Source organism: Hyaena hyaena, unplaced genomic scaffold (assembly GCF_003009895.1).
Source record: "Hyaena hyaena isolate Hyena2069 unplaced genomic scaffold, ASM300989v1 scaffold_2, whole genome shotgun sequence".
In the NCBI taxonomy this organism is placed as follows: domain Eukaryota; kingdom Metazoa; phylum Chordata; class Mammalia; order Carnivora; family Hyaenidae; genus Hyaena; species Hyaena hyaena.
This window is the reverse complement of record NW_024080634.1, coordinates 2,164,464-2,184,812: the sequence shown is the minus strand read 5'-3', so window position 1 is coordinate 2,184,812 and position 20,349 is coordinate 2,164,464. Positions and strand designations below refer to the sequence as shown.

Here is a 20,349-nt window from a genome sequence, read left to right as displayed (position 1 = left end):
AATACACCTAAAAAAAAATACAGTCAGTTCTGTTATAACACTAGTTCTGAGAGTGGCACTTTGTTCCACCAGGGACTCTCTGTTAGGGGACATTTTGAGTGTGGAGCCAGTTCTGCATTAGTTTACGCATGGGCCCACCTGGCAGAACTTGGATGGGTAGAGAGGCACAAAAGATGCACACACGTAGGCACATGCTGCAAGCCTTTCTCTGCCTCCATTCGCCAGATGTGCCATGAGACCCACCCGTTCACATCTGGGGTTACAGATTTCCATCCCAACTCCGGAGAACCCTTCTTCCATCATTCACAATTACAGCTGACCCCTGAACAATACGGGGGCTGGGGCGCTTGCCCCCCACAGTTGAAAATCCATGTATAACTTCTGATTCCTCAGGCTTACCTGCCAATAACCTACTGTGGACCAGAAGCCTTATGTAAACAGTTGATTAACACATACTTCGTATGTTATATGTATTATATACTATAGTCTTTACAATAAAGTAAAGAAAGTGTTAAGAAAATCACAAAAAGAGAAAATATATTTACAGTACTGTATTTACCAAAAAGAAATTCACGTATCGGTGGACCTGGACGGCTCACACCTGTTTGTTCAAAGGGTCGGCATACTCGCCAGCGGCCACCCTCCCCAGGCTCACCTCTACGGGCGAACTTGCAGTCGTTTTCATAAAGAAGTGCCATATTGAAGGAGTGTTCGTACATCTCAAGCCATTTTAACACGGAAAACTGTACTGCTGTTTCTATTAGGGTCCCCTCTGTTTTGGAGGGTCACTGTTAAAATTTGGAGTGTTGTGCCCTAACCCCATTATGCCCATAAGCTCTATGGCTATGGGACTTTGCACACTTTTGCACTGCATGGTGATTTTTGTGGAATGTATATGTTTTGTCACAGCTGAACTGATTGTACTTATCTGCTGAGTCCCAGAAAGAATACTAGAACATGTGTGTTAGGGTAGCGTCCTCATGTGTTCAGTACCCTCTAGCCCCTTGGGTTTTTACATTCACATTCTTTTCCCTCACGTGTGTATGCATACATGTGCACACACGCATAGGAGCACCCTGAAAAGCAGGCCAAGGACCTCCTGATTGTGAAACTCTGGATATCTCTGAGTTGCCGTAGGGTTTTTCACAGATGAAGAGGGTTTGCGTGAGATATTGTCACTTATTTTTAATCTTTGGTGTCGTATAGCCATCAGAAAAAAAACAGTCATCAAATTGATGTAAAAGAAAAAAGTGAGGTCATCTTAGAATGTATTGTCATAACACTCTAGACTTTAATTGTAACTTGTTGTTTTACTAATGATTCTTTGTTTTCTTCTCGATGCATCCATAGTTTCTGAACAGACATTACAGTCAGGTACAGTATAGAAAACCAATCTATAAATAAAAGCAAATTTGTCTTTATTTTCCTAAAGTTGATACTGTAAATCAATAAAGCCGTATAAATGGAAACTTTCTCTTATTTTGTCCTCAGATTCTAATAGGATAAATTGATACCTTCTTTTAATCTGAGAAAAAAAAATTTAAGTTTGAGAAAAATGAAGTACTTCCTTAGGAGGAAATCTGCAATACTGCCTGTCTTCCTTTAGGAAATGCTTAATTCTAATTAAATTAGCTAATCCGTTTTAATTTCACCTTTATACTTCATTGAACAAACACTGTTAGTATTATACCTTACTTTTAATAGGCTAAAGGTAAAAACCCCAATGTGACTATTTTGGATTAATTTCAGAGTCCCATCTGGGATATCGGATTATCAGCAGTGTTTCTCATCATAATATTTGAAAAAAAAATTGACTTATTTTTTCATACTGTGAATGATATATTTTCTGTAACTCTAAGATATGCACTAAAATGTGATCTGAATTCTTGTAAGAAGTATCAAAATTGGTAACAATAGAGGAGTTAAGTGATTAGGACCTAAAGGTTGTTATTTTTCTTGCCTTTCCTATTCATAAGAATCTCATGCCTTTGTTTTCTGGACAAGGTTTATGAACTTGTCCTTAAACATGAACCTGTGGCGAAAGGCACAAAAAGGGCTTAAATTCTTGCCCGAGATTAATCAGAAAAAGACATCTTTTCTTCCTTTCACTTAAGGTTTGGTATCTTAAGATTTGTTTTGCTTAGTTACTGTTCTGAATGTTTTGAGAAACTATTGGTTATTTTTGTGAGAAGGATGAAAGAAGAGAGCACTTGGATATATTTTTGAGTTATGTAGTGAAATCCATTTTCTGAAATGATATGGCATTTAGGAATGGACATCTGTTTGAACACAGCCTCGTTGCTGCACATTAAGGTGCCAACCAGTTAAGAGTAAACCAGAAAACTTTAAAAACTTTCTATTCCATTTATACACCAGTCTGACTTTATTAGTTCACACAACATGGCCGCATGTTTTCACATACTTTATTACTTGTCTGGTTGAGTATTTTAAGCTGTTAAATCGTTATAGAACTTGTATTTTGATATAGAATGGATCACAGAGGCTGTTTTCATAGTAGGAACGATGGCAGTGATTTCATTTACAAAGACCATGTCATGGGGAATGATGCTTTAGGTACAGCCAGCCTCCAGTTAACCACACCAGCAGACCAGAGCAAATCATCTGCTCTCATTCCCACCTGAATGAGTCAATTCAGATAGCAGGAGGGCTGCAGATCTGCGTGTCTGCTCCTGGAAACAGTGGTGATGAGCTTAACCTATGGCAGCAGTCCCCTCAGGAGACTCACACGTTAAACTATTTTCCTTTTGATTCTATAATCAGCCTTTTTACTCTAATTCTCCTATGTATCTTGGTATCCTAGAATAATAATAATATAGTCATGTGATAAAAGGTGAGAATCATCATGATTTCCTTTTCTTCTTACCAATTAATTGCTAAGTAAATGTTTAGTCTCTGCTAGATTGAGGTCCTGTGAAGGTTCTAGCTACATTAAGTGCTGAGGATTTAATTTAATCAAAGGAAGTGTGATTTAGAAGGAAGGGGTAAATGGTAGTAAAAAAAAAAAATATGCAAGGAAGAGACTGAGGGTCCAAATATATTGAACATTCATTTAACAGTGATTTATTGAGCGCTTACTGTGTACCAGACACTCTTCCAGTCACTGGAGATACTGTAGTAAGCAAAATAGACCATTTCTGTGCTTGTGGGACTTCCCTTCTCGAGAGGGGAGACATGCTTACAGGATAAATAAGACCCAGAGTTTGTAAATGATGATAAATGCTATAGAGAAAAATAAGATGAGGAAGGGATATGGAAGGTTGGGGACAGAATGCACATTTTAATTAGATAGTCAGGAGAAGCCTCACTGGAAAGTTAAGACCCAGAAGAGGTGAGGAAAGACTGTCTTGGGCTTTGCCAATGGTCAAACCCAAGGCCACAAGAGGCCTTGTGGGAGCGGCTCAGAGACAGCAGGGAGGCAGCAGCAGCTGAGCAGCGAGCTGGCTGGGAAGAGGTAGCCAATGAGGGCAGGATGGCTATGTGGATTGTTTAGGGTCTTGCAGACCATTGTTACGGTCTTTGGCTTCTGTCTGAGTTAGGAGGAGTTTCATAGTGACTTCAGTCTCCGACATCTCATGATCGTCCATCATCAGTATTTTTGTCAGGGAGCCATTACTCCTCAGACCACCTGTCAGCAGTTAGAAGCTTAAATATAAATGTTCTTAAATCTTTTTGTTTGGAAGTGAGATTTATGTTTTCACCAGCCTTTGAACTAAAGCTATATGAAAGTCAATTGCTGTATTCCTAAAAATGTATAATCTCTAGTTCTGTACATTATAAAACGATGGACTGCATCATTGAAATAGAATTGTTCTGCATGCTTTATGTTGCTGCAGTAATTTTTACTTTGGCTGTTGTATCAAGTGCCAGTATTTTTCAAAAACTGCCTTGGTTACTGGCACCGTGCTGGGCTGTGCATGTATCTTAGACTTGTTTATGCTTCTCGTGATAATTGTACTTGCCCGGCTTCATTTCTCAGGTATAAAAATCCATTTCTAAAAGTGGTTTCATGCAGCTAAAATGCTGTGGTGTTTTGTTTTTGACTAGCATCTTCCAAAGTACTAAAGAGCATGTGTGAGAATTTCTACAAGTATTCAAAGCCCAAGAAAATTCGAGTATGTGTTGGAACCTGGAACGTGAATGGTGGGAAGCAGTTTCGCAGCATAGCTTTTAAGAATCAGACACTCACCGACTGGCTTCTTGACGCGCCCAAGTTAGCTGGCATCCAGGAGTTTCAAGGTTTGCTTTTTTATAATGGGGATTCACTTAATAAACCCTGGGACTTATTAATCTATAAAGCAAATGTAATACTTCATAGTATGCCTTCCTTTCTAAAAGAAACTTGGATTTATAAGTATGAAGGCCAGATCTTTAAAAGTAACCACACAAATAAGAAAAACTAGTTGTTTTTATTCTTTTAAACGGACACACAGCAAGCTTATTTTGTGACTGCTAATTTCTTGAACCTGGTATATTCCGTTTTCAAATCTAGTTCTCTGTTTAGTTACTCAGATAAATATTCAGGATAGATTATGAAATATCTTTCAAAACTTGTTGTGACATTTGTTGGCACTTTATAATTTAGCAGTACCGATTTATCCTTGTAAAAACTTGGTCGTCATTCAGCCATCAAGCTTTTAACAGCCCAAACCAAACACTGAGCTGAGGATGCTTTTAAAATTTTAATTAGAATCATGAATATGAGGCCGCTTTCTTTTTTTAAAGTCGCTTTGAATTTTCCTTTTTAAAATAGTGCACACATAGCAAGTATTATGAATAAAGGTAAAGTGCCGGGGCACCTGGGTGGCTCAGTCAGTTAAGCATCTGACTCTTGATTTCAACTCAGTCATGATCTTGTGGTTTGTGAGCCCACGTCATGCTCTGCACGGTCAGTGCTGTCTCTTGTTCTCAAAAATAAATAAATAAACTTAAAAAAAGTACATAGAAATGTGAGATACAGATTTTATTTTTTTAGTTATCTTTAATCAGTCACATCTTAAACTCTGGGGTTTCCCCCAGACTTTTATTGAAACTATCCTTTTCACATACATTGAACCTACCTTGAAATTGTAGTTATAGTAATAGTAGTAGTAGTAGTAGTAGTAGTAGTAGTTGTTGTAGTAGAAGTGATAATACTAGAATAGCGGCAGGGCATCTGGGTGGCTCAGTCAGTTAAGTGTCCGACTTTGGCTTAGGTCATGATTTCACGGTTTGTGGGTTCGAGCCCCGTGTCAGGCTCTGTGCTGACAGCTCACAGCCTGGAGCCTGGTTCGGATTCTGTGTCTCCCTCTCTCTCTGCCCCTCCCCCACTCACTCTCTGTCTCTCAAAAATAAGTAAACGTTAAAAAAAATTTTTTAATCACTATTTAGAATAGCAGCTAACTACTACAATTCTCTAAGTACTTTACATCTATTCATTTATTTTCTATAACAGAAACAGACCTTCTGCACAGACACTCTTATTATTCCAATTCCACAGATGAGGAAACTGAGTCACAGTAAGGGAAGCAATCTGCCCCAGGTCATGCAGCCTGGTTGTTAATGGCAAGGCAGGATTTGAGCTCTAGCAGTCTGGCTCCAGGACCACTGTGTCACACTGCGGCTTGTGTGAGAATTTGGGCAAGTTGCTCAGGTTCTCCAAAGCCTCAGTTTCTTGTCTGTAACTAAAGGGTAAAAATAATCTGTCTTCTAAAGTGTGTGGTAAACAAGATGGTGCATGCATACTCCTTGCATGTAATAGCTGTCAATAAATATTTTCATTTTGTCTCTCAGTATTAGTTCATACTATTGATAGGCCCTTTCTAGCTACTTCTCTTTTCTGACTGCTTTGGCCGCCTACATCCCCTGGGCCGCTTATCTCAAATGGCTTCTGTTCTTTCCCTCCTTGTCTGTTAGGAGGGAGCTAATGGCTGGAGCAGAGGGATACATCTTAACCCCAGGGTCTCTTTTCATTTTCTTGGAATCTTCCACCTAGGAAATAGTAAAAGGGTCAAGCCTCTGTTTTTCATATTTGAATGTGAAAAATCCTACCTGTTCTCTCTTAATTTGAGATGATTTTTCAGCCACTCTGGGCCTTTTCTGAAGAATCCCTTTACTTCCCCCAACTTTTTTTCACTTCAGCCTTTGCGAAGTGGCTTGTTTCTCTAGTGCCCGTATGCAGGCTTTAGCAAGAGTTCTTTCAAAATGGTTTCTGAAAGGATTTCAGGATCTTTAGGAATAACAATCTTAAAGAAGCAAACTTAGGAGGCCTGAATGGAAGCTAAATTTATAGTTTTGTCCTATTTGTTGGTCTTGCCTATAATTTGAATTTGGTTAAATGTAAAACACAGAAATGGACTTTATGAGGTCTGGTGTTGGTTTTAGTTGTGCTGAGGGTGGGGTGGGGTGGGTGCCATTTGACTAAAGCTATATTTTTAACAGCTTTTCTTGGATGCTTAATTGTAGATAAAAGAAGTAAGCCTACTGATATATTTGCTATTGGCTTTGAAGAAATGGTAGAGTTGAATGCTGGAAACATTGTGAATGCAAGGTAAGCCGGCAAGGTCGTTTTCTCGTTGAGGGACATGGAAGACAGATAACTAAGTAGTTGTTACAAAGATAGATTGGGATAATATATGTAAAGGTGCTTTTTAAACTATAAAGTAGAGTTCTCGAACTTTCTGGTCTTAGGATCTTTCTACACTCTTAAAAGTGTTGAAAATCTTAAAGAACTTTTGTTCATGTGGGTTATATCTCTAAATATTACATTAGAAATTTAAAAATGAAAATTTCAAAACATTTAATTCTTTAAAAAACAATTAACCTATGATATGTTAGCATAAATAACACATTTTTTTCCTGAAAAGTAACAATTCTCCAAAACCAAAATGTCCTGAGAAGGTTGTCATTGATTGTAGTTTTGCAAATCTTTTAATTTAATGTGAAAGTGAATTCTCACATCTACTTTTTTTTTTTTTAATTTTTAAAATGTTTTATTTATTTCTGAGAGAGAGAGACAGCGTGAACGGGGAGGGTCAGAGAGAGAGTGGGAGACACAGAATCTGAAGCAGGCTCCAAGCTCTGAGCTAGCTGTTAGCACAGAGCCCGATGTGGGGCTCGAACCCACGAACTGTGAGATCATGACCTGAGCTGAAGTCAGACGCTTAACCGATTGAGCCACCCAGGCGCCCCTCACATCTACTCTTGTATTAGTCTGTTACAGTGTGTTGTTTTGCTTGAAGTAGATGAAGAAAATCACATAAATGTGTAGTTGGAAATGGAAAGAATTTTATAGCCTTTTGAGGTAATTTCTTCCGTGATACTACACTGAAGCTCAGCAAATAGTTCCTTAAAGGTTAGTTCAGTATGGAATATGAAGCCGCAGCAATGAGCTTTTTCTGCTCTATTATACAGAAATTCATTGGTCTATTTTTTATCCTTGCATGATCTTGAAACATCGTGTATTGATCATTCTAAAAATATGAGTTCACTGAGTTAAGCAGATCTTCCAAATCTTGACACATTTCATTATTTGACATCAAAGCATCATATTGATTAATCAGTCTCTCATTACTGATCTCATCAGCAAATTTTTCAAATATTTGGAAGCTATAAAGATCACAGTAGCAGATACAAGTTTTCCAAAATTTTTCTTTTTGCCTGAAAACTCAAATTTAATCATTGGAAAGAAGTCATATTGGCTGTTTCCCTCTAAAAGGCAGGTCCTTTTAAAATATATTTGTTGAATAACCATAGTTTGTCTGTCCTTAGTTGTTTCAAATAAAAATGGTTTTCCATGAGAAAAAGGTAGCAGTTGAGCTCTCCGCTCCCTCAGTGTTCCTCTAACCATCATACTTCAGTACAAAGCAGGTGGTGCTTTTTGTGTTTTTCCTGTTTATCACATAGAATATTATGAAGCTATGACTCAAGGGTGGAGCTTTGATCAGATAATAACATTTAAAAAAAGATTAATAACACAGACTGCTTCAACAGGGATATTCTTAGGTGAAACAGCATTTTTTTAACTGCAGGTGCATGGTGGTAAAGACTAATAAGTCTCCCCAGTACAGTTTGGTGCCCGGATTCGTTGTGAAGACATTAGCCATTTTGCTCGTTTTTGTTTTTGCATCATCGTGCAAATGTCAGTCAACACCGTGAATGAGGCAAAAAAGCCTTAGTAGTATTATAAAGATAGTTTTGACCTCATGGGTTTGGGGGAGTCCCAGGGGTGTTCCCAGACCGTACTTTGAGAACTGCGGTTCTGAAACCTTAATCACACATGCAAATTAGTTAAGTGGAACTGAAAGCTTAAGTGTTTTAAGAAAGTATGCCAACTTTCAAAGTTGAGCAGTTGTCCATCTTTTGTGACCTTTTTAAAGATTTTCCGAGTAAGATTATGGGCTGAAATAGTATGGGATAGTCTTCAGTCTTACAAATGACTTTTTTTTTCTTCACTTTAAGTAAATAACATTCACACAGGGAAGTAGAAAAGAAACCTAACTTCATTCATTTTGCTGTTTTGAATCTCTGTCCTGAAAATACATATTCAGATCTTAAAGTAGAGCATACTCTTTGTGTTCCTAGTACCAAATTGTCCAATTGATTACCTGTCTAGAGTTTAATCAAATTATTCCTCAGCAAACTGGTGCTTGTTTCTTTAACCAGTATCTGCTGAGCACTTACTCTAGGCGCTACAGATACATGAATGAATAAGAGCGACAAAAGTCCCTCCCTGCATGAACCTTCTATTTTAGTTGAAGAGACAGACAACACACAATAACTGTAACAAGGAAGTTACAGGCATGCCTCGGGGACACTGCGGGTTTAGCTCTCCACCACTGCTGTAAAGCAAGTATGGCCCTGTACCTAGTCAAGTGAATTTTTGGGTTTCTCAGTGCACATAAAAGTTAAGATCACCCTATACTCTAGTCTGTTAAGTCTGCAATGGCATTATGTGTAACAGACACTGTATACACCTTAATTTAAAAAAATACTTCATTCCTAAAAAAATTCTACTCATCATCAGAGCTTCCTGCTGGTCATAATCACTGACCACAGATCACCACAACAAATATAATAAAAATGAATAAGCATGAAACGTGATCAGAATTACCAAATGTGATAGAGACATGAAGTAAGCAAGTGCTGTTGGAAAAATGCCACTGATAACTCCTCTTGACACAGGGTTGCCACAGACCTTCAGTTTGTGAAATTGGGGCCGGGGAGGCGGGGGGAGGGTTGTGGCTTGAGTGAAATGATGAGGGCGGGGTTCACTGAGAAGATGACCTGAGAAGGAAGCTGGATAAGGAAATGAAAAGCTGTCATTCTCTTTTCAGAATCCGGGTTGTAGTGGTAGGGTTCTGCTAGGTAGAGAAGCCATGTGCTGCCGTTGTATTTTGGATGTGGTGTGGCGGTGTTAGATTAGATGAGTGGGTGTGGCCTCATGTTCTGCTTACCGCTTATCGCGTGGGTGACCTGGAACTATGAGAGACACTCTTGCTCTCCTTTAGAGTTTCTTGGGAGTTCTTTGGAGGTTTACACTTACTACTCTGAAAATTTATAAAGACTTTAGCATTTACGCTACCTGCTTTGTATGAACTGTGTTGCAGAGTCCTTGGTTAATTGAGAAAAATTCTTTATAGAAGAATTCTAACTTACTACAAATGCCTTTGGAATGCCGAAATGATAAAATCAACATTGTGCAACCCCTAGTGAAGTGATGACAGTGGACAATAGATGCCAAAACCTTAGAAGGATTAACGGGGGGCACTTTTCATTGTAAAGAGTTGTATGATTGACAGTCTGAACAGTGGATCTGGTGTAACAGCACAGAGATTAGGTACTTCCTGCTTTGACGCAAGGCTGACTGCACTAACCATGAGGTTATTTTTGCCAAAACAAATAAATAGTTTTGAATGAGTTTCTTAAGCTTCCACACTAACCAGCATAAATATGAGAGTTAGAGGGACAAGTTAAGGTACTCTTGAAGACACATCAGTCAAATCCAGACTGTTGAACATTTTACAGGCAAATGGCCCAACTTCTTAAAAATAAATAGCATTTGAAAGCAGATGAGGTGGGGAGGGTTGAGGGACTATTAAAGAGTCAAGAGATATAACAAGCAAATGCAACGTGTGGGCCCTGTTTGGACCCTGTTGTACAGAAATCAACTGTGAGAAGACATTTTTTTAGATAATTAGGGAAATTTAAATATGAACTAATGGTATTAAGTAATTGTATGATGAGTATTGTGATTATGTAAAAATAAAAATGTCCATTACATTAGATGATGTGTAGTAAAGTATGTATGAGTGGAGTGGCGTGTATCGTAGATTTGGTTTAACATATTCCAGGGCCACGCATGTATTCACATGTGCACACGCACGCACACACACACACAAATGACAGGGGGTGGAAGAAAAAAAATGACAAAATGTTGATAATTGTTGAAGCTAGATAATAGGTATATGGTGCTTTATTTTATGATTATCTCTTTCCTGTACATGCTTAAAATTTTCCATGGTAAGTTTTTAAAATATATTAATTATAATACAGAAAAGTCATAGGGGGAAATAATGTCTGTTGCATATACTTCTCTGTCATCCTAATGAATAGTGAAGGAAAAAGTAACAACTCGCAATTACTCAACTGGCGAGCACTCCTTTAATAAGTAAGCTCAGGTTTTCTTCGGAAAGGAGTAGTAGACTTGGAAGTGTAGTAGTCTTTTGGTTACATTTTAGGTTTTTCATTTTAAAGGAAACAAAAAACCAGTTTAGGTAAAGAGTTCAGTCTTGGTGTGGATTTCAGGACTGTTCGTAGTCTTACTAAATTCGGATGTATAAGATGTTAATTGACAGCTGTCTTATAGGCTGTTTTGTCCATATCTTTTAAAAGATTCCCTTTGTAATACTTTCTGGCAGCACAACAAATCAAAAGCTCTGGGCAGTGGAGCTGCAGAAGACCATCTCCAGAGACAACAAGTATGTGCTGCTGGCCTCAGAGCAGCTGGTGGGCGTCTGCCTGTTTGTTTTCATCAGACCCCAGCACGCTCCCTTCATCAGGTCAGTGAGCACGGCCCTCTAGGCAGGCTCTTTTTCAACCTCCCCGTAACCAGAAAGAGGCCTGGGATGTGTGTTGCTTCAGAGAAACAATCACTCCTGCATCTTATTTTTAAATGTGTTTTTGATGAAAGAGTCACTAAGCGTTCTATCGCACAGCCTTGACCTTAAACCATAGCTGTCATTTACATCCCAGACCTTCCCAACGTCTTCTGCGCACAGAACTGTGCTGGCAGTTCAGATCTTGGACTTAAGAGTCCTTTGTTTTAAAGGGACGTCGCGGTCGACACGGTGAAGACCGGGATGGGAGGCGCCACGGGCAACAAGGGCGCGGTGGCCATCCGCATGCTGCTCCACACCACCAGCCTGTGCTTTGTCTGCAGCCACTTTGCTGCCGGCCAGTCCCAAGTCAAAGAGAGGAACGAAGACTTCGTAGAAATAGCACGGAAGTTGAGTTTTCCAATGGTGAGCTCTTAACTGCTGGTTCTTGAGGGTGAAGCTTCGAAGTGTACTTTAGCTTGTTCCGAATTCCCCATCAGCTTTTGAAAAGAGAAACATCAACCGTGTTCACCTAAACAGATAGGTGTTCTTCATCTGGGGTCAAATAAACAGGGCCTGGCCAGGGTGAGGCGAGCATACCTGAGGCAGAGAAATAGTGGTAAAACAGGTTTCCGATTGACCGTCTAGATCTAAAATGCCTTCTCCTTGCCTCCAGGGAAGGATGCTGTTTTCCCACGACTACGTATTTTGGTGTGGTGATTTCAACTATCGCATCGATCTCCCTAATGAAGAAGTTAAAGAGCTCATCAGACAGCAAAATTGGGATTCACTTATAGCAGGAGATCAGCTTATCAATCAGAAAAATGCTGGACAGGTATGCACATACTTAAGATACTTGTGCTGAGAAAAAGGGGATCTTTTGTTATAAAACATGCTTTCCTTAATCACAGTGTTGCCATTTTTTTAAATACCTTGGAGTCTGTACTTAACTACATATCTCTAGTTTAATAGATACAGAATTACCTTTCCTTTAAAAATAAGAAAAAAAAATAAAAGGAAGACTCGTAATAATTCCTAGGAGGAAAACTGTATTAAAATTTCTGTAAGACTCAGGTTTTTTTTTTAATGTTTATTTATTTTTGAGAGAGAGAGCGAGAGCAAGAGCGAGCAAGCGTGAGTGGGGGAGGGCAGAGAGACACACACAGAACCTGAAGCAGGCTCCAGGCTCTGAGCTGTCAGCACAGAGCCGCACACGGGGCTCAAACTCGCGGACCATGAGATTATGACCTGAGCTGAAGTTGGATGCCCGACTGACAGCTAACCAGGCACCCCCAATTTTTTTAAGTAAGAGATGATTGAGGCCACTTACTAGGGTGGCTTCGTGATCATCTGACTTAAATTCTCACTTTGGGCCCCACTTCACATTTTGGGTTTATTTCCTCATTTGACAATAAGATATCAGACTATATATATGATTTCTAAAATCTGTCATAGTTTGAGTTTTTATAGCTTAAAGATCTGGTAGAGTTCCTTATTCACGTTTTTGCACTTTGCTCATCAGAGGTCAACCAAGTGTCATGGACGAGTCCTAGGTTCTGTTTTCTTAGCCTTTGTTCCACTCAGAGGTGTGCGTGTCTGATGTACATAGATCTTGTGTGAATCTCCAGCACATAATAGACACTTACTGAATGGCTGCCTGAATGAAAACAGAACTTCTTTTAAAAATAACTTTTTATATGGTTATTTTAGATTTTTAGAGGATTTTTAGAAGGAAAAGTTACCTTTGCTCCAACATACAAATACGATTTGTTCTCTGACGACTATGACACCAGTGAAAAGTGCCGCACCCCTGCGTGGACAGACCGAGTCCTCTGGAGAAGAAGGAAGTGGCCTTTTGATAGATCAGGTTGGGAAATGGACTTCTTCATTTAAATGAGCTAATGCAGGCTTTATGAGAAAGAAGGGAATGATACAGATATCAAGGGAGGAGGGCTGGTTTTTTTTTCAACAAAGGTTTTCTAGAATAGAATAAATAAATATAAAACCATCTTAAAATATGCTCAGACTTGCTTGTAATAATTTAGTTTGTTTAGTGTATTTTCTTCCCGTAACATAATTTCATATAAAGAGAAGCAAGGAAATTTCATTTTTATGCAATTTCAATGAAAATTTCAGTGGAGTGCTAACGAAGGTTTTTAATTTGAATAACTAATACGGTTTGTAAATATTGTGAACTGCTACTTGTCTGTTGGGCTACTTATGAAACACTATTTGGCCTTTAAATAATCTCAGAAATGAAGCCTTCTCTTAATTTTGCTAAGTAAAGCATAAAATGGTAATTCAACCAAAGCACCTTTCTAACTTAAAGGTGTCTAGACTTCCCGCTGAGTCACATGCATGCCAGGGGTCCCAGCCTCAGACAGCCAAAGCCAGTAAAGCGAAGAAGCTTGCTCCTTGCGCCCCACGATCTGCCATGCGCATATGGTTTTATTTTTGCATTTGTTTCATTCTGACTACAGCTGAAGATTTAGACCTTCTAAATGCTAGTTTTCAAGACGGAAGCAAAATCCTGTACACGTGGACCCCTGGCACTTTGCTGCACTACGGAAGAGCCGAGCTGAAGACTTCTGACCATAGGTTTAAACAGTCTTGGTATTTCTAATGCTGCTTGAAATTTATTTCAAATACATCCTTTCGTAGACATTTCTAACACGCCCATCTTCCTTTGTGCCTTAAGGCCTGTCGTTGCCCTGATTGATATAGATATATTTGAAGTTGAAGCCGAAGAGAGGCAAAACATTTATAAAGAAGTGATTGCAGTTCAGGGTCCACCAGATGGGACAGTCTTGGTGTCAATCAAAAGTTCTGTCCCAGAAAACAGTTTTTTCGATGATGCTTTGATTGATGAGCTTCTGCAGCAGTTTACAGATTTTGGCGAAGTTATACTCATACGGTGAGTAAAATATTTATTGTCCGGAAGCAGCTCATGACTCATAGATGTTTTCCACATTTGAAATTTCCTTTTTTATTGTTTGAGTAGCGTATGAGTTCAGTAGGCGCTTGAGTAATGGGAGTCAGGCACACTGCCCGCCATGCAGTCCAAAATCCACTTAGAAGTTTGACTCCCCAAAGACTACTAATGGCCTGCCGTTGACTGGAAGCCTTACCAATAATGGAAACAGTCAACAGCTAATTAACACATATTTTACATGATATATGTCTTATGTACTTACAATAAAATCAGCTGGAGGAAAGAAGTCATTAAGGAAATCATAAGCAAAAGGACGTCTATTTACGGTACTGTCCTGTATGGAGAAAAATCTGTGTATGAGGGGGTCTGTGCAATTCAAACCTGTGTTGTTCAAGGGTCAGCTGTATTTTTATTTCCAAATTGCAGGACAGTCATACTATAGAAATGTTATTCAAAGAGCTCATAGGTTTTGAAACTGAATTCTGTTTCCAGAGTTTAAAGTTGAGTAGTAAAAGTTTATATGAACAATTGATGAACAAAAACTATGTGCACGTTTAGGTGTGGTATCTTAAGATTCCCATACGGTACAGTGTAGGAGAAAGCCCTATGGCAAAATGAAGCTGTGATCACCGTTTTATTTTATTTTAAATGTTTGTTTATTTTTGAGAGAGAGAGAGCGTGGGCTAGAGCAGGAGCATGAGAGGGAAGGAGCAGGGAGATGGGGAGACACAGAATTGGAAGCAGGCTCCAGGCTCTGAGGTGTCAGCACAGAGCCCAACACGGAGCTCAAACCCACAAACCATGAGATCATCGCCTGAGCTGAAGTCGGATGCTTGACCGACTGAGCCACCCAGGCGCCCCACACTGTTTAATTTTTTAAAGGAGAGTTAGGAGTAAAGCAGAGTGACTTTTCCTCCCTCCGTTTAAGAAATTTGATATTTTAAAGGATTTTAAGTACATTTGATTTCCAACTAACAGAGAAGGCAGCACCATCAGATCAGTCAGGAGTCCTCTATTCCAGTTTTCATTTCCGTTATTGATTTAACCATCTGCCTCTTGCAGAATCAGATGCTTCTTTCCTTGTTTAAAAAAATGTTCTTTTCTAAGTGTACCACAGTTTTAAAAGACTGTATGCCATGCGTGTGTTTGAATTTCAGAGGGAAGGGGTTTGATTGCTTTCTGTGCTTTACATCTGCTCACTTAGGTCCCTTTCACAGATATTTGCTGGATAGATCTCTGTACTGGGCGGGATAATCCGCAGATTGAAGATAGTGTGCTTCCTGTAGAGCCAAGAAGCACGCCGAAGAAACCTGGAGTCCTTTCAGAGAATGAATGAGCAGATAGAGAAGAAATTACATTTATATTTCCCTCAGATCTTCTAACAAAGATCTACCCCAAAGTTTTAAAATAAACAAAAATTTTCTAAACTCCCAAGGCACTCGGAAGTACAGAGTGAAATCTCCGGGTTTACAGATGGCAGAAAGCTTTGCCAAGTACAGACAGCCAAGTTGCCAGGGGCACGATGTGGGCAGCGTAGCAGCAGGTCATGTCCTCGTGAGCGAATGTGAATCACGGCACTGGGCCGGAGAGAATAGGGATGAAAGACTCTGATACAGGAGGGGCGGCTGGGGGGCTCAGTAGGTTGAGTGTCCGACTTCAGCTCAGGTCATGATCTCATGGTTCATGAGTTCGAGCCCCACAATGGGCTCTGTGCTGACAGCCCAGAGCCTACATCGGATTCTGTGTCTCTCGCTCTCTTTGCCCCTCCCATGATCATGCTCTGTCTCTCCATGATAGATAAACATTTAAAATAAAAAAAAAATTTTTAAAAAGAAAGACTCTGATACAAGAAAAGGACCTGTGTTTATAACCTAGTCTTAAAGGAACTTGGTATTAAATTGGAGCCAAAAGCTTTCCCCAAAGTGCTTGTCATCATTAGAAAAAGTATTGGTAACAAAACAAGGTATTACCGTAACATAAAACCATTCATGCCCCCACACATGGAATGTTCTGCTTGTTACATACGTTCAGACAATGGAAAAATCAGACAATGGAAGTTATTAACAAGGAGAGGACTGCTGTCAGTAAGGCTAAATTGATCATTACCTTTTGTTCTAGAATAAGACAATGGTTCAGGAGTGACTGAAGTCTCTAAAGTCCTTTATATGTAAGCGAGAGATTCCCTGGACACGTGAATGGGACAGATTTAGATATTTATATTAATTGGGGGGAAATCTAGAAGTTTTTACACTAGTGGGTGAAAATAGGAAGAAAATGCAGCTTCTAAAATGACTTCCATATATCCATGTATATTAGAACCAGAATCTCTTATTTTTTTAATGTTTATACATTTTTTGAGAGAGCGAGCGAGAGAGAATGAGAACAAGTTGGGGAGGGGCAGAGAGAGAGGGAGACAAGGAATCTGAAGCAGGCTCCAGGCCCTGAGCTATCAGCACAGAGCCCGATGTAGGGCTCGAACTCACAAACCCGAGATCATGACCTGGCCGAAGTCGGACACTTAACCGACGGAGCCACCCAGGCGCCTCAGAATCTCTTGTTAAAGTTATGAATACATAAGGAGCACATTGCTAATTAAGGATAGGATCAAGAAATTGGCCCTGCCCTACAACCACAGATGTTTTGGTACCACTGTCAAAGAACACACAGAGTAGACGCCCCCTTATCCACGGTTTCAGTTACCTGCGGTCAGCTGTGGTCTGGAAGCAGGTGACCCTCGTTCTGACGTAGCATCAGAAGGTCACTGGTGTCACGTGACAGTGACTACATCACTCCCCTCACTTCATCTCATCACATAGGCATTTTATCATCTCCCATCCACATAAGAAAAAGGGCGTGGACAACATGATAAGGCATTTTGAGAGAGACTGCATTCACATAATTTTTATTATAGTACATTGTTCTATTTTATTACTAGTTCATGTTATTAATGTCTTACTGTGCCTGATTTACAAATTAAACTTTATTGTAGGTATGTAGGTATAGGAAAAACAGCATAGATAGGGTGCGGTACAGTCTGCAGTTTCAGGTATCCCCTGGGGGTGTTGGAATGTAACTTCCGTGGGTAAGGAAGGTGGGGGGGGGGCTGTTGTAATGCTTGCAGGTGGGGGGACTGGTGCAGCATGAGTGCGGCCTTTATAGTAGCGATTATAACCTTTGGAGGAGGGATCTTCTCCATTGCCAGCGATATGACGAAGATACCGTTCACAGTATTTAAAAAGGAATGATGTCCTAGGTCTTTCAACTGATGGCATCCTGCAGCTCAATAACTTCCATGCCAAAGAAATTGAGTCACTTATCTTCGTCATATTTGGGTGATTGTAGAAATCTGTTCCAGGCCTCTGATTTAGACAGGATAAAGTACTTGTTCATATTTCTGTTTTTAGCCTCTTCCGCTTGCTATCCATAAGCCATGCTTTTGAATCCTAGCTCTGTATGTGTGTGTCTGTGTGTGTGTGTGTGTGTGTGTGCGTACATAATTTCCCCTCATCTTTGAAAAATCTGCAGGGATTTCTGGTCTTGATTTATATCAGTAGTTCAATGTGTAAAATTGTTTCTATAAATAAGACTGCTAATGTTCTTGTTTTACTTGTTTTTGCATGATAACGTTATTACATGTCAGTGATTGTCTTAATTCAGAACTTATTCTAATGTCCTTTTAATTTTTTCTTTTGGGCGAAACGGTTTCTAATTTTAAAATTATAAACGTCGAGTCATAGCAAAGGCCGTTGAAGTCCCAAGAGAGTAAAATGGCTGTCCCGTGCATAAAGAGAAGGACCATAGTACAGTAAGGCACCGTGGGGCCAATCAGATATGTGTATTTTAATGACAGTCCCCCCTCTCTTTCTTGGTCAAGGAAATTTGCTTCAGAGAAGTCACTGAGACCATGAAAATACATAGTACTGGACTCTGGGATCAGGAAATTTGCATTCTAGCCCTGTAACTGTGTCTCCTCGTGGTGGTGTGGCTTTGAACCAGCCACTTATAATCTCTGGCCCTTTTTTCCTTGTCAGTGAAATGAAGGATTAGATTAGCAGGGATCACAAATGGAGGACCACAGTTCCCTTCTTCTGGCGGGCTGTTTTATTAGCATGGTATTTGAAAGAAATTCAAATTTGAAAGCTTTGAGAAGAAGAGCGCCCTCTGCAGGCCACCAGTGGTTTTCCTGCTCTCCCTGTTGTGTTTTACTTCTGGCCTCCTTAGGCCTTTGTTAATCAATAGTCACTGGGCTGGTTGTTTGACTAGTTATATCTAAGGTATTGATTATTTTTTATTGTTTGTTTTTCTTTCTTAAAGATTTGTAGAAGACAAAATGTGGGTTACATTTTTGGAGGGAAGCTCTGCCTTGAGTGTTCTGAACCTAAATGGTAAAGAGGTAGGTAGAATTTGTTGATCCTAAGCCATTTTGAAATTCTGTATCCAAAGATTATAGTTGTTTTTTTTTTTAATTTTTTAATGTGTATTTATTATTGAGCCAGAAACAGAGCATGAGTGGGGGAGGGGCAGAGAGAGAGGGAGACACAGAATCTGAAGCAGGCTCCAGGCTCTGAGCTGTCAGCACAGAGTCCGACGCGGGGCTCGAACCCACAAACTGCGAGATCATGACCTGAGCTGAAGTCGGTAGCTTAACTGACTGAGCCACCCAGGCGCCCCCAAAGATGATAGTTTTATAGCCATGCAGCAGGATTATCTAAATGTATTTCCAGTGCAGAACTGTAGAAGACCTTGTGGTGTGCTTTCATATTTCTTATTTAGACCAGGTATCTGACCAGCTTGGAATTATTTTGGTCCTCCCTACAGATACTAACAATTGGTAACAGACTAAGGAGAAAACATGTTACCACCCAACTTGGTTTTTATTATATGGAAACTTTATCAGTTAGGATAGGTACTCTGACTCATTTATAGTAGGAAAGATTGCCGTCAAATGAAGGAAATGCTTTATTTACAAGAAAACAAGGGAGAAAAGGGGCTCTTTATTCCTAGGAATGTGTTTTCTTGGCTCGGATCATGGTACCCAGATACCTTTTCAGGTGTGGGTAAAATAATTCCCATAGATAACAAATCCATCCCACCAAGATATTTTAGAAAGTATTAAATAAGTATTCCTAACCTGTGACTTAAAATGTTACTACGGGGCGCCTGGGTGGCTTAGTCGGTTGAGCGTCCGACTTTCGCTTAGGTTATGATCTCGCGGTTCATGGGTTCGAGCCCCGCGTCGGGCTCTGTGCTGACAGCTCAGAGCCTGAAGCCTGTTTCCAATTCTGTGTCTCCCTCTCTCTCTGACCCTCCCCTGCTCACGCTGTCTCTCTCTCTCTCTCCTAGAAATAAATAAAACATTAAAAAAAAAAAAACATTTAAAATGTTACTGATGGGGAAAATTTACATCAATTTGGCCTGGGATAGTTTTACTTCCATAAAGTGCTGTGTCTGTCATTTTTTTCTGAACACTTTTAGACACATTCTGTTTCTAAGTATACAATCACTAGACAGGATAGACTAAAATCCGGGCCTGATTTCTCCAGCCGTATGCAACTCATAATGACTTTCCTGAGGCTCCTGTTCTGTCACATTACTTAAACTTCCTTAGAGAAAAAGATTTCCATGTATATATTACTTTTAAAACAGGTTTTATAGGGTTTTATTTGCCAGGTTTTCCTGAATGTAATAGTAATACTCTCTAGCAAAAGTAAGTCCTGAAACACAGAAAAGTATAAAGGAAGAAATAATGAAGAACTCTAATCCTACCATTGCAAAATAATTTCTCCTAACCTTCATCTATGCATATATATATAAGACCCAGTGGGATTATATATACATATGCATATGTATCAACACAAATAAGATCTTGCCATACTTGCTGTTTTCTTACACCTCTTCACTTGAGACTATATCATAGACATTTTTCTTCGTGAGCAAATAGGTCAATTTTACTGTCTGCATTCATTTTGTTATGTGGACAAATACACAAATTTATTTAACAAACTCTTATTAATAGCCAGATTGTTTGTAACTTTTCATTATTAAAACTAGCATTCCAGGGAAGCCCTGTGTACACTATAGCTTTGTGTGCCTGTCCTGTTATTCGTCACCTGAGGACAAATTCCTAAATGTAAATTTGCTGTGTCAGAGAATATAAGTATATTACAGTCTGCCGCTTGTTGCCTAATTGCTCTTCAGAAAGAATGGATCTATTTCCCTTATGCCTCAGATTACCCACCATCTACATCCTAATCGATATTGGGTCATTTCTAACTTTGACAGTCGGAAAAACCAGGAAGTAGTATTTCATTTCCATTAAGATTT

General features: G+C 39.5%; 1 protein-coding gene across 7 annotated transcripts in view; it reads left to right on the top strand.

Moving 5' to 3' along the window:
* SYNJ1 (synaptojanin 1) overlaps positions 1–20,349 on the top strand; it is an 86,854-nt gene that overhangs the window by 44,128 nt on the left and 22,377 nt on the right. For 5 of the 7 annotated variants that reach the window (XM_039228364.1, XM_039228354.1, XM_039228344.1 and 2 more), the window contains exons 13-22: positions 1,351–1,374; positions 4,066–4,257; positions 6,463–6,547; positions 10,917–11,057; positions 11,327–11,519; positions 11,770–11,928; positions 12,804–12,960; positions 13,574–13,691; positions 13,792–14,007; positions 18,340–18,418. In XM_039228364.1, the coding sequence (XP_039084295.1) occupies positions 1,351–1,374; positions 4,066–4,257; positions 6,463–6,547; positions 10,917–11,057; positions 11,327–11,519; positions 11,770–11,928; positions 12,804–12,960; positions 13,574–13,691; positions 13,792–14,007; positions 18,340–18,418 (1,364 nt within the window). The remainder of the gene's footprint in view (positions 1–1,350; positions 1,375–4,065; positions 4,258–6,462; positions 6,548–10,916; positions 11,058–11,326; positions 11,520–11,769; positions 11,929–12,803; positions 12,961–13,573; positions 13,692–13,791; positions 14,008–18,339; positions 18,419–20,349) is intronic. The other 2 variants (XM_039228372.1, XM_039228391.1) reach the window with 1 other exon arrangement.